A 14,288-nucleotide genomic window follows, 5' to 3' on the forward strand; every position below is an offset into this window, starting at 1 on the left:
TCAGGTCAAAAACGAGAAAGAGAAAGAAAGAAAGAAAGAAAGAGAGAGAGAGAGAGAGAGAGAGAGAGAGAGATCGAGGGGGGGGATATGTGATACTAAGTATGTGCTTAATCGTGACCATCTGAAATCAGCTATCTGTTATTAGCTTTTAAAAGGAAGGAATGTATGCTGAGTATGAAGCACGTAAAGAAATAAGTACTGTAAATTTTTAATGTATTGCTCAATAACTGTATTTTGATCAATAAAAATGTTTGTGTTACATCAATGGGTGCAGTGAAAGGAAATCAGAGTAAAAAGAATTCTGATAGGATGTCAAAATTTGGCAATTCCTTTCAGACACAACACTTGCTTTGGAAAGCTCTGGGTTAAACCATAAATTTACATCATTAGATAATTTTTAAGCAATTACACCATTAGCTGGAAAATAAGATACAATCATTAGATAGAAAAAAAGTGTTTATTTTGCATTAACATAAACTGAAGTGTTCTAATCACTTTTGTCAGTAGCACGTTTGAAAACGCTGCCTTGAAAATTTCAGATAGCATAGGCTATAAAATTGATGGTACTGAACATCATATATGAAGTGGCATATTTATATGGAGTTAATTCCCCCAACATTTTCACAGAAAATTAACCGTTAAATTCCTGCCCCTGCAGTTAATTGCTTCATTTATTTAAACAATAATTATATATTTTAATGTCTTAAATTTTTGGTTATTTAAAACGACACCTGCAAATGTGTGTAATTTATTCCCTCAGCAGTGTAATTATTTTTACACTGATTTAATTACATACAAATTTTTTTGCTTATGTGTAAAATTAGTTTCTTATAAATTAAACTTCATTTTATAACTTCCTCCAACACACATACTGATTCTAGGAGATACATTAAAATGCTTCCCCCCCCCTAAGAATACTGGATAATATAATCCAATTTTATCTGAACTTCATATTTTTCAGTCTCCTGAATTTAAATTTAGCAAGATAATTCTATCCTAACATCATATCACATTTAGTTTCTCACTTCAAAATGATGCAATTGTTTCACTAAAGAAAACATTCTATAAGCGTCTTGTTGTTCTACATTTTGTATTCTCGTATATGTTTGCAGATAGCATCAGGGTATACATATCGAGCTTCCAAATTCATCTTGAAAATTGTCAACCAAAGGCTTTGTTTCAATTTGGATTTTACTTGATATTTACAGCACCACGTATTGACAAAGAATAGTAACCAATATCATTCCTGATCCCAGAAACAAACCACATTTTACAGATGTGGGGTTACATGTAGAAAATACTGACCTACATGTAGAAAATGTCAGATTTCTTTCTAATACTTTTTCTAAGATGGACATTCATCTCTGTACTACACAGTGGACATTTCAGCTTGTCATTAAACAGTTAAAAACATAATTAATATAGTGGCAACTAATAGACCCCCAAATTTTCTACCTATATTTATCAGTTTGACTAGTCATTTTGTAGGAATTTGATGAACATTATGTGTGCATGATGTAACAATGATGATTAATGGAGACTATTATGTTTGATTAAAAACGTTTTTGCTAAAAAACTGTATTACTATATCACTAACAAAATCACAAAGTATATATACATCCATTTCTTAACTTTAAAACCATAAACAAGTATAAAAGTTTGTCAACAACATACGGTACTTATTTCACAAACATTCATTAATACAAGAGTTTCAACTAGTTAACTTTCATAAATGACTATTCATAATTTTAAACATCACTTATAAATTACCTCTCATTTTATTCATAAAGGTATGCATGGTGACTTGCATGATTATAAAGCAAATACTCACAATACACACCTTTATGTGGGGGGAAACCCACGATAGGAAAATAACAAATATAACCAAACTTATGTTAAGATCTCTGCAACATACTGACTTTACAGAGACTACTGAATTTGAAAGAGAATTCCCTGAACACCACTGAATGACTTTATATCTCACAAGTAAGATTCGGAAAACTCAAAGTCAGAATGGGATGCTCGTGAGCTGCGAACTATTGAAGTACCTGTTACAAATCCTGAATCGGAGACAGGATCAATAACAATGGCATCTTTAGGAGTTAGCATCACACAGTCTGAATACTGAGGAGGAAATGATATCCTTACTCGTTCACCACTAGAGGACACTACTTGAGCTGCTCGAAGAGCATTCTTTTCTTGTAATTTTTGATTTAGTAATCGTATTTGTTCTTCTATCTATAAGATAGAAAATTAAGAAAGGTTATAAAAGTAATAAAGAAACAAACAAGTTAAATAATTCAAAAATTTCACTTCATTAATATATGTTACACATAATAAAAATTATATTAAAACACATTATGAAGAATTAATATATATTTTGGCTGATGCTATATAAGCTTGCTTCCTTTAATCATTTGTCACTGTTACCTACTAACTTCAAATTCCAGCAAAAAAATTCTTGCAAGTGTCACACAGCTGCAGTGAGATTGCATACTGTCATGTTGAAGCAACTCTGCTGTACTGCCAGGACTCAATCCTTTTATTCTTGTTCAATGTCTCACTGAACTAGACTAAACTGAGCATGGTCTCTTTTCCAAATGTTCAGTGCGGATAATATCTACAGAGTCCCAAGAAACAACATTACTTTGCCAACTAAAGCTTGAACTTCTAATTTTTTTTTGAAAATTGAAATGTTTCATGGTAGAATTCCTTGGCTGTCTCTGGTTTTCTAGATCATAATGATGAATCCATGATTCATTCAGAATTTGGCATTTTTAGCAGTCAGAAATTCAATAACTGCATGTCGTTAAAACCATTCAAAAATGCTTCCATTGAAAACAATATAACTTCTAAACAAACAATCACAGAGAAATACTATGCAAACATACTAACAAACTATCAGCTACACGAGGAATTTGTTAAAACTTGTGACACCGAGCACTGAGGTTATGAACCAAAAAGCAATATACATGCATAAATGTGAAATGGAATGAGAGTGGGTGGAAGACTATTTCAAGCAGAAGAAATATCTATGCTCTATGAGGTTACAATTTGCCATAAAAAGCCTGACAATACTAATATTGCATTAAGCATAGAATGTGCATAGCTATGCCAGATACTATTGTTGTTGTTATGTGCATTTTACAACACAAAGGCAATGACAACTATGGCCAAAATGTGTCTGTCAGAGTTTTCACCATAATATTTATTTTAGCTAATTATGATTAGATTATCAAAAGTGTCTATTATTCACAGACATTTAATATACATAAAGAGTTCATTTAGATTTGCTTTGTCACCAAGTATATGAGAGAATCAGAGGAGCTTGCAGGTTTGCTAAAGATCAAAAGATGGTACAGATGACTGAGTGGGATGGACAATCAATCAGAATGTGCCTTATTGTGAGTTGCATCTGACAGATGGAAAAGAGTGGAGGATCTTCTCCTAGAAGTAAATATCATTAAATATCATTATCATTATATATTTGAGCCCATATCTAATCGATCCCTTCTTAAGAATTTTTAACACCATATTAAAAGGAGAATTTTTCCCTCCAACATGGGATATGTATTCTGTTAGACCACTCCCAAAAGTTTCCCAGCCAACTGAAGCTAAGCACTTTAGCCCCATCTCTTGCTCCTCGTGTTTACTGAAGCTGAAACACTTACCACGCAAATCCTCCCTCAGAGGCTTCATCAAATTCATTACGCTTTGCATGACAGATCAACAATTAGTAATCTGCTTATGATTACTAATGCCATCCATGGATGGTTTGAGGAGAAAGAAGAAATTGCTATCACATATCTGATCTTCTCCAACCGCGTTCGATAGTATCAACATCCCAGCCTTGCTTAAGCTCCTTCAAAATTACTATCATATCACAGGCCAAGAATTGAAGTTTCTGACATTCCTTCTTCAGAATGGAATCACCATAATGTCCATAGGAAAGCAGACATACACTAGGCAAATACAAACAGGTAAAGAATTCCAGACAGGACTCCCACTGCAAGGGGGGAGTCCTGTCTGGAATTCTTTTCACAGCTATAATTAACCTGCTAATACACAATAGACCAGATATGTTATCATATGCAGATGACTTGAAGCTCTTAACAAAAATAAAATCGGCCAATGAAGCAAGAGACACTACAGTAACCATCAACAAGACTTTATCAGAAACACAGCAGTACTTCATTAGATTTGACCACCTGAAAAATCTGCCATCATGGTCTTCTCACTTAAACTCACACCAACCATAATTCAGCCAGTGACAGACAGTCTTGATCTCCTGAGTCGAAAAGCAGAAAGATCTGGGTGTGACCTTTGATCGAAAATTAAGATTCCACAAACACATAAAACTCTGTGTTAAATTCAACAGGAAATGGTGAGTTGCCAAGCAGCACTTGCTACATATTCATAACACAAATATGATAAGAACGAATATCAGGACGATGATCTTCAGAGGTGTACTGTATAGGGTTGAGTTGTGGGGCTTGGCCCCAGACAACAACAAACAAGCCACTGAACATCACAGAATACTGGCTCCTGAAATGGGCTACCTGAAAGTGTCATTTCCCACCACAACTTGGCACAAGCTGTGAATCTGATTAAATTCATTGCTTTTGCCGATGGCAATGACTTTAACCAGTTTAACTAATCTTCACCATCAAAATCGCTGGAAGAATCTCAGTGCCCAACATTTGGGACACAAATGTGCTGGCAGATCTCCCAATCAGCACTCCGCTCCACTCCCAAGCTTTTTGCTCTTCCTTCGAGGCTTCATTTTAAAGATTGGCTCCTCCCTTATAAGAAGCTCCATCTAACTCAATCCTTGGATGCCAACCTGTGCAAAATCATAGATGACAAAAAATATAGATGGCTCATCCTAGATATGCACATGTATTACACAACCATCAACTGAAGTGAAATCGCTCCGGCTCGGCAAGAATTTCAGGGAAACTTGATTTCAAGAAAACTATCCTGTGTTATTTTAATTTAATGTATTATTATTATTATTGTACTGTATTATTATATTATTGTATTGTATTTCAGGGAAACTTGATTTCAAGAAAACTATCCTGTGTTATTTTAATTTAATGTATTATTATTATTATTGTATTTTATTTTCAACTAAATACAATCTACTCTATATTATTTATTTATCCTATATTATATTTCCAGCAAGATGATATCTCTGCTGCTTGTAAACCCCTGGCTGTGAAGGGTTTTGTAAAGTCTGGGTACCTGCATGTATCTGCACCTTACAAATAAAGATCATATTTATATCTGTGCATAAGAAAGGTATGTCCAATATGCAGTCTTGTTAATGTAAATCCTTCCTGTCTGTTTGTTTGTGAATGACAATGCCATAAACACAACTCTTGTTTTATTGTGCAAAGTTTATTTCATGGTTGATCTCCCCAAAGTTGTCTCCAAATGGAAGTATAATTAGTGCAAAAGACATCTTTATAATTAGTAATCTCTATAATCATGCCTCCATAGCTGAGTGGTTATGAGCAGGAGTGCAGTAGCACATGCTCTTTGAGTAGACCGGGGTTCAAGCCCCTGATTGCTAAATACGGTCGATCTGCCAACCCACACTGGACCAGCATGGCAGATTATGATCCATTTCCCTCAAACATGAATTGTTGAAGAGGCTTCCATCCTGCAGTGGATTGATAATGGCTGCTGTTTTATAATCATGCCTTACACACACTAAAAGTTATGTGTAACACGATCTGAATTTTTGCAGCTTGATTTGCACGGTTGTTTACTGAGCATTCAACAGATGGCAATTTGTTTTCTTGCTTTTGAAAATCTTTGAGTTGATTCTTAAGATATTGAATCAATGCATGTGAAAAATACTGATTGTTCTGTAGAGCCAATACAGGCAACTCTCGGTTTACGAATGAGTTCCATTCCAAGACATTGTTCGTTATACGTTGTGTTCAGTAGCTATGTATATCTTGCATTCCTGAGCTTTTACAATATGTTAGCAGCCATTTTAAAGCATTAAAACCATGTATTAAACATTGAATGATCTATACAATATGTTTTATTATAATATATGTATGCGTTATGGTTTATTGTATACGACACATAACATAAAATAAGAAAAAAATAAAAAACAAGAATTAACAAGATACTTGTTAATTTTAATTAAAAACATAAAGAGTTACAAAATAGAAAAAAAGAAAATGGGTACTAACATAATATACGTACTGTACATACATATGTATTCAACTTTTGTTCATTAATACCTTCACCAGAGTTCAATATTTTCCAAATAAGTGACACTAGGTGCAGATGAGGTAGATGGAAGGGCATCTGATAATGAAGAAACAGCTGAAGTTTTCCACTTTTTAAAATATGTTTTAATAGAAGATCGCACAGTTAGTTTCTTTTTTTTTCTTCAAAAATCTCAATATAGCATGCTAGATAGTCATAAAGGCCTCTTTTCACTTTTCAATTCTTTCCATATTTGCATCTTCTTCTTTAAAGACTGCCAACTCCTCAGAAATTGATTTAAAAGCTGCAGCCATTTTCTGCCTTGTTCTGGGAGGCAATGGAATATCAGGTTCTTCTGTTACTTCAGAATTTAGATGTGTCTCTATATCAATTATTCATCAGTTGTTAATTCCTCAAAATGCAAGTACAAAAGCTCTCTCATATCAGTCACATAAAGGTCAAGGTCCATTTTGTTGCCCAGTTCAACAATTTCCTGTTAATTATTGTAATAAATACATTTTTTAAAAGTTTATTTATTTAAATCTTACAGTTATGTTCACTATACGTTTGGAATTTCATTTTATAAGGAACTCTATCTATTGGCGAATTTAAGAAATTTTGAATGATTGTGACATTCGTTATAGTGAATGTTCATAAATTGAACATTCGTAAACTGAGAGTTGCCTGTACTGCATTAAGAGAGTCAGTATAAATCAGGGGTGGCCAACAAGTCGATCACAGCTTTAATTTTGGTCTATCAAGATGAATTTTAAATATATATAAAAAAATAAATTAGTCAAAATCTAAATATTATTATTATTATTATTATTACGCACTCCACTGCATACGGTTATTACAAATCTGTTGAACCACGTGACTGCTCTTGTTGCCACGCAGCCGCTAGGCTTGTCTAATGAAAATTCACGCAGTTGCATTGTGGAGAGAATAGTGTATGTCAAATTCTTATTTAGCTTACATAATATTAATAACTGGACAGTACTTATACATTAATTTAATAACCTTTGATTTAAAATGAATACTACGAAAAAAGAAAAAGAAATGATAAAAGAAAAATGTTGTTGTTTGATTTGCAATGCTTCCATGGCTATATATCCAAAAAAAAAAGGAAATTTAGAAAGGCACTTCAACGTACTGATTAGTAGTATTTTTGCATATAAATATCAATTTTTGACAATGGCTAAGGATCTCAAAGAAAAAAAAACTGATCATTTTGCAAATATGCAAGATCATTTGCAAAAATATCCTGTTTTTGAATTTAATAGTGAGAAATATGTTTCTGAAATTCAGAAAGTTGTGGATGATTTTGAAACCAGATTCAGTGATTTTAAAACAACTGAAGACATTGTTCAATATATTTCTTATCCATTTAATGTCGACTTAGATACCAAACAAATTGCAGAAAAAAATTGCTGAGATTTTTCCCATTAAGAAATTATTACTTAAAAATGAAATTATTACATTGCGAAATGATACCTTCCTAAGAGCCAGATCATCAGAAGAAGCCTTTTGGAAATATGTTTGCAGAGAAAAGTACCCAAATGTAAAAAAATGCAGTGAACTTTTAAATTCTTGTACTCTTATGGACTCTATTCTTACAAACTTGCATACAGAAGATTCTTTACGGCTGGCCTTATCATGGAATATTCCCGATTTTGAAAGCTTGGCAGATGACATAAAGACACAAACTTCACATAAATTAAAATTTTAAATATGTGTGAATTTAAAATAAGAATTCTGAATTGCATTTAATTTTAAAATTTATAAACAACATTTTTCAATATATGTTGATTAACTTTTTTTAACCATGTGCAGTGAAATTCTTGAGATGGTAGATTGCAGCACATTTTGAAGAAAATGTAAATCGCATCACAAATTAAGTTGGCCATCCCTGGTATAGATGACAGGAAAAATCTAGTGCTGGCTAATACCATCTTACTAATACCACTTGCTAAGGCTAGTTTAAGGCATATAATTCTGCTATAAAAGTATTGCAAACAAGAATCAACGAGACAAACATCTGATTCCAGAAAAACTACTGCAGCACCTACTGGATTGTTCAATTTTAATCCATCCATATAAATATGATAACTGCTTCTATTTTCAAAGCTATGCAGTGCATGAAACTTCAACATAACAACTGTGGATATGTGCTTTTCTTCCATTTTGTTAGGTAAGAAATAAAGGCACAGTCAGCAGCAAAGGAGGCTCTGAATTTACTTCTACAATAGAGATGCTACTGAAATGTATTTCCCAAACACAAACTAAATCTCCAAATTGCAATCCTACTGGTTTATTTTCATTTAATTTACAATCATAGTTAATTGCCCATAGTGCTTAATAAATGATGGGCCAGTTTGGATATGACAACAAACTATTTTCACTCCATACATACGGAGTTGATAATCTCATCAAAAATGTTGTGAAGGCTCTTATGTATCAACATACAAGTTGCAAACTGATGAAAGTTCTAAAACTCCTAGAGCTATGCAGAAAGCACTGTGATGGACTGTATCTAGGTACAGCAACATGCTCCATCTAGCCAAAGCATATACAGGATATCCACAATCCAATCATGATCTAATCATAATTTTGTAAATCTTAAGCAATGTGTTTCTAACAGCTCCCCAAACCATTGAAGATATTATACACAATGTTAAGTTTGGATGTTAACATCTTAGTGTCAACAAAGCATTAGTGTATGTCTTAGTCTTAGTTCAGAGTCAGTTTTATTATTATTATTATTATTTATTTTTTTTATTTTTATTTATTTATTTATTTTTTTCAGATATTTTATATCTGTTATTTCTTATCCACATTCCTATTTTGTTTATGGATAGCTGGAGCTGCCACTCAATAGTGTTCATACCTTGTGATTGAAAAGAGATGGAAAGATCATCTGGATGCATATAAATTTTCAGCACAAGAGGTATAACCTTTGTGATATCATTCACCCTAAGGGCAAACGGGGTTGCACTTAGTACTGAGCCTTGGGGACTCCTTCCTGTTGTGTATGTATTGTAAATAAAAATTATTTACATCATACTTGAAATGTTCTAAGTGAAATGAAGAATTTCTCTAAAAATTTGGGAAGTTGCTCTTGTATCCTAACTGAGATCTTTCAAGATTTCAAATCTCCACATTGTATTGAAAGCTTTTCTCAAGATCTAGATTTACCATCACATATGCTGTTTTCTAATAAATTAAATTCTCATATTCGTTTCAATTTTTACATGACATGTAGGTCAAGGATTGATCTATTTTTATTAAATCCACATTGGAGATGTGATAGAGCATCCTCCTCCAGCAACCATGTAAATCTCCTATGTACCATTCATTCAAGGACTTTACCCAAGCAGCTAGTCAAATGAAGTGGTACATATAAGAAAGATCTTTTCTACATTTGAGAAATGCAAGGACATTTGCATGCCACCATGTGGATGGATAAAAGTTATTTAGAAAAATTCATTATATAAGACCAATAGAGTATCAAGATAATCGAATTTAGGTGTTGTATCATGGTATCATGGTATAATAAATACCATGATGGATCTCTTTAGATCTCTCTTTGGGTAAACAGGATGACGTGTATCCATATACTCTTCAAGATGAAGTTCCAGTACATTCTTTCTTTGAACTTCAATATCCATTTAATCTATGTGTTTGGGTGTTTCTGCTTATGAGATGAGATGTTGTCTTTGGGAGTAGCTACCTCCATTTGTGCAGCTACAGTTTACTGTTGTTTTACAGCTGAAGCGTATGAACATGGAGGCTGTTGCAAGGATCTGTTTTCTAGCGTCTAGGTAGTATATGCTATTTTCAACCTTGTATTTTTGTATTTGTTTTCCTAATATCCACATTTCACATGTTTTGAAAAAAGCCAGGTGATCTTTCCTGAAGTTTGGAAAAAGGAGTATAAAAGCAGTGCAATTTACCTAATCATGATCCTTCAATCCACAACACAGACAGATTGCACCTCCCTGACATGTCATTTGAGTGTCCATATCGCTGGCAGTGATAATACCTTATTGGATCTGTTTTATATGGGCAAATTTTGCAGTTTAGATATCCTGCTTTTACTGACTGTGATAAATCAAGGGTAGGAAATACAGATTGTGTAGGAGAAGAAAAGAATATCTTTTCTTTGTCTTTCAACTCAGACTGCAAGTCTTCCACTGAGATGAGTAGTAAGTCCACTCTGTAATAACACCTTTTGATCTATTAAGGGTATTATGTGAGTTAAGCTCAACCGATAATCCTGCAAGTCTTTGTCATTAACAGCTTCTCTTAATAATTATGTTGGGAAGTTTCTATTAAAAGATCACCTGATTGTAACAGTTTGATAATTTTTGATGAGCCAACCAAGACTTCTATGGTCTTCTGTACTAAAAAGGGGATTTCCAACAGATTGACATTTGTTAATGAATGCATCACCATGAACAAAGGTACAATAAGAGGATGAGAGGAGCCACTTTTCATTTTTTTTGCTTGAATTATATTTAGATGTACGTCATCTAAAGTTGTAATGGAGTCAACTTGCTCCATTATTATATGGTCACACTGATCCATTTTTGTCTCCCTTTAGCTATATTACAGAAATAACTATATTACAGAAATAAAATGAAAATTTTACAACTCAAAAATGGAAAATTTTATTCACTAGAACATCCAAATCACTTGGCCTCATGATTTGTTTGGCACCTGGAGCGATGCCATATGTGAACAGATTATTTCACAATTAATAAATTTAATCATGAGATAATTTAACAAAGCATACATAACAGAGTAAACTCCATGAAAATACTGAATGGTGATATATTCACATATAAAAAATATGGCACAACAAAAAACATAAGCAAGATATGTAAGATTCACTTACATAAGCAAGTGTTCAAAACTGTCCCTCTGTATTTTGCATAGCAGGCCTCAAAACAGGAAATACTGTATATACTTTAATAGCATGCAACTCACGTTAGAGAGTTGTACTTAAAAAGCTCAATAACTGCTGACATTCAAGTAGGATAAGACTGAGTTTTTGGCCAACTAGGTAACAATTTCAGGATTTATGGTAGTTATGGTGGCATGTACTTTGGCCACCAGGTCCTTCATGTTGTTAATTGGCCTGTGGTACATCAATTCCTTTAAATATTCCTGAAGAAAGATGGAGTTTGGGAAGGCTGTAGGAACAGGAGACTGAGCTTGCGAAACGCCTATACGTTTCAAATTGTATAAACATTCCACATCTGGCATCATTTCAGGCCAAAACTACAGTACAACTGGTGGCTGAAATGACAACTGACATGTCTCCCTTGAATCCAAGGATGGCTATGAGAGCATTCTTGGATTCAGGAAAGGTCCCTATGGACTAGAAATGTGCAAATGTATTCCCAATTCATAAAAAGGAATCAAAAGCTGACATGAGTAATTACAGACCTGTTAGCTTAACATCTGTTCTAGAGAATGGAGTCATTGTTAAAAATTAATTCAGGACCATCTGGACAGGAATGCAATTATACTGCAGTCACAGCATGGATTTGTTAAGGGGCAGTCTTTTCTAACCAACCTGATGTTACCACAATACAGTGAACAAGGAACTGGATGCAGGGCTGGTTCTGGTAACTGTGGAGTGGATACATGCATGCAGGCGGCCAAATCCCTAGGGCGGCTGATAGTGCACTTTTTAAAGAATAAAATTAAAATGTAATTTAATATTATTTTAATATAGTATTCAGCAATGAAATAGCGAACATGGCATTGTTAATAAATAATACTATATTCTCTAAAGGCCCATTCACAATGAAAATTAAACATAAAAATAACATAACAAACATTACCGTAAAATTAAGAAGTCATACCAACATTCACAATGGGAACATAAACATGACCGTAAACACGTGAAACACAACATGCTCTTCTTTCATACTTCAAAAAATTGATGTTTGCATGATGATGGGTGATGTAGCTGTCAGTTTATGGTTATAAATAATGCTGAAGCATACGTTAGGTGTTTTGCATCAGAAAACTTAGAAGTGAAAGCACAGGCGATGGTGCTTTCATCCATTGAACCAGAGAAGGATTCAACAATGGGACTCCCATAACCTCTACGATTGTATACAAGAAATAAACTAGAAATATCAGTGCCTGAATCAAGCTGTGGTGAGGATAATTTAGAAAATAATAATTGTGCTGAATTGACGGCCAAATATGATATAGGTGATCCTTTTAGTTGGCCACCAATTATTAATAATCAGTTATTAGAACTCATAATTCAGAAGGGACCTGTAATGCCTCAAAATATGAAATTTCCTAAAGATAACAAGGAAAGATCATTTTTTGCGTCACAATAGACAAGACTTTTACCTAATGCTGAAAAAGTTCAAAGAACTTGGTTAATCTATTCTACAAAATCAAACAGTGTGTTTTGCTTTGTTGCAAGTTGTTTTCTTTAAAGCAAAACAAAGTAACAGATAGTCAGGAGTTTTCAGATTGGCGACATTTAGTCACTCATTTATCATGGCATGAAACGAGCGTAGAACATACGCAAAATTGTAAAAAGTGGTATGAATTAAAAACATGCCTTTGATAACAATTGTACAATTGACAAAGAACAACAACGGTACTTTGAATCTGAAAAAAGACGATGGCGAGCTATTATTGAAAGAATCATTGCAATTGTCCAGTTTTTAGCAGGGCAGTGTTTATCTTTCAGAGGTAAAAATGATAAATTTTATGAAACAAATAATGGAAATTTTTTAAAGACTGTAGAAATGTTGGCAAAATTTGACCCCATTATCTCACAGCATGTCAATAACATAACATAACACAACACAATCTCAACCTGCTAAAAGTCATATACCTCATTACTTAGGCCATGCTTTTCAAAATGAAATCATATCTGTTTTAGCAAGTGGCATAAAATCAAAAATCAAGGAATTTGTAAAGAAAGCGAAATATTTTTCAGTAATTCTCGACTGCACGCCAGATGCCAGTCACACTGAACAGATAGCATTTGTAGTAAGAATTGTAAATATTGACACTTCTGATTTGCAGTTCGAGAATTATTTCTTGGGTTTTATCCAGTATCAGATACTACAAGGGAAGGCTTATATAACTATCTTTTAAGTGAACTCTAAACAGATTATGAATTAGATATTCAAGACATGCGTGGACAAGGGTATGATAACTGGGCAAATATGCGTAGTAAGCATAGTGGCTTGTAGAACAAAATTAGGAATATATATCCTAGAGCCTTTTTTGTACCTTGTGCATCTCATTCATTGAATTTAGTCGTAAATGATGCTGCCAAAGTACAAAAACAGTTAAAACAATTAAATTTTTTTAACATTGTTCAAGAACTGTATGTTTTTTTTTCTGCATCCCTTACAGATGAGATATACTAAATCTTAATATCACTAGATTAACAATGAAATCTATAAGTGATACAAGATGGGAGAGTAGAATAAAAGCAGTGTGACTTCTCAGACTGCAATAAAGTGAAGTCTCGAAAAGTTTAAATGACATAATAGATGATAATTCCAGAGACATGAAAACAAAACATACAGCTCAATGTTTGTTAGATCAGGTTGCGTCTTTCAAGTTCATTTGCTCAGTTGTTATATGGAACACTATTCTGTCAAAAATTGATGTTGTAAGTAAAATGTTACAGTGCCCTCGATCTAACATAAATGAATCTCTTAATGTTTTGAATGAGCTTGTTAAATTTCTAAGTGCAGCCAGATCTGATGAGGCATTTAATAAATATATTAGGGATGCAAAAGTTTTAGCTGCAGAAGTAAATGTAGTGGCAGAACTTCCAGTTGTAAGGAGTAGAAATAAAGTTTGCCATTTTGATTATGAAAGTCCCGACGAACAAATCATAAATCCAAAAGAATTGTTTAAAATACAATTTTATCTAACAATTATTGATACAGCCTTAAATTCCATTCAGGAAAGGTTTGAAAATCTAAATGAATGTAATAATGTATTTAAAAATCTTTGTGAATTTGGAGAAATGACTGAAGAGGAAATTAAAAAATCTTGTT

At 33.3% G+C, this 14,288-nt stretch overlaps 1 protein-coding gene across 1 annotated transcript in view; it reads right to left on the reverse strand.

Annotated features, from left to right (window-relative positions):
* Positions 1 to 1,782: 1,782 nt before the first annotated feature.
* Positions 1,783 to 14,288, reverse strand: part of GABA-B-R1 (gamma-aminobutyric acid type B receptor subunit 1) — a 268,778-nt gene continuing 256,272 nt past the window's right edge. The window contains exon 17 of the mRNA XM_090368625.1: positions 1,783 to 2,238. Within this exon, the coding sequence (XP_090224751.1) occupies positions 1,981 to 2,238 (258 nt within the window). The 3' untranslated portion in view covers positions 1,783 to 1,980. The remainder of the gene's footprint in view (positions 2,239 to 14,288) is intronic.

The sequence above is a fragment of the Mastigoproctus giganteus genome, chromosome 2 (assembly GCF_048544385.1).
Source record: "Mastigoproctus giganteus isolate SK-2022 chromosome 2, ASM4854438v1, whole genome shotgun sequence".
Lineage (NCBI taxonomy): Eukaryota > Metazoa > Arthropoda > Arachnida > Uropygi > Thelyphonidae > Mastigoproctus > Mastigoproctus giganteus.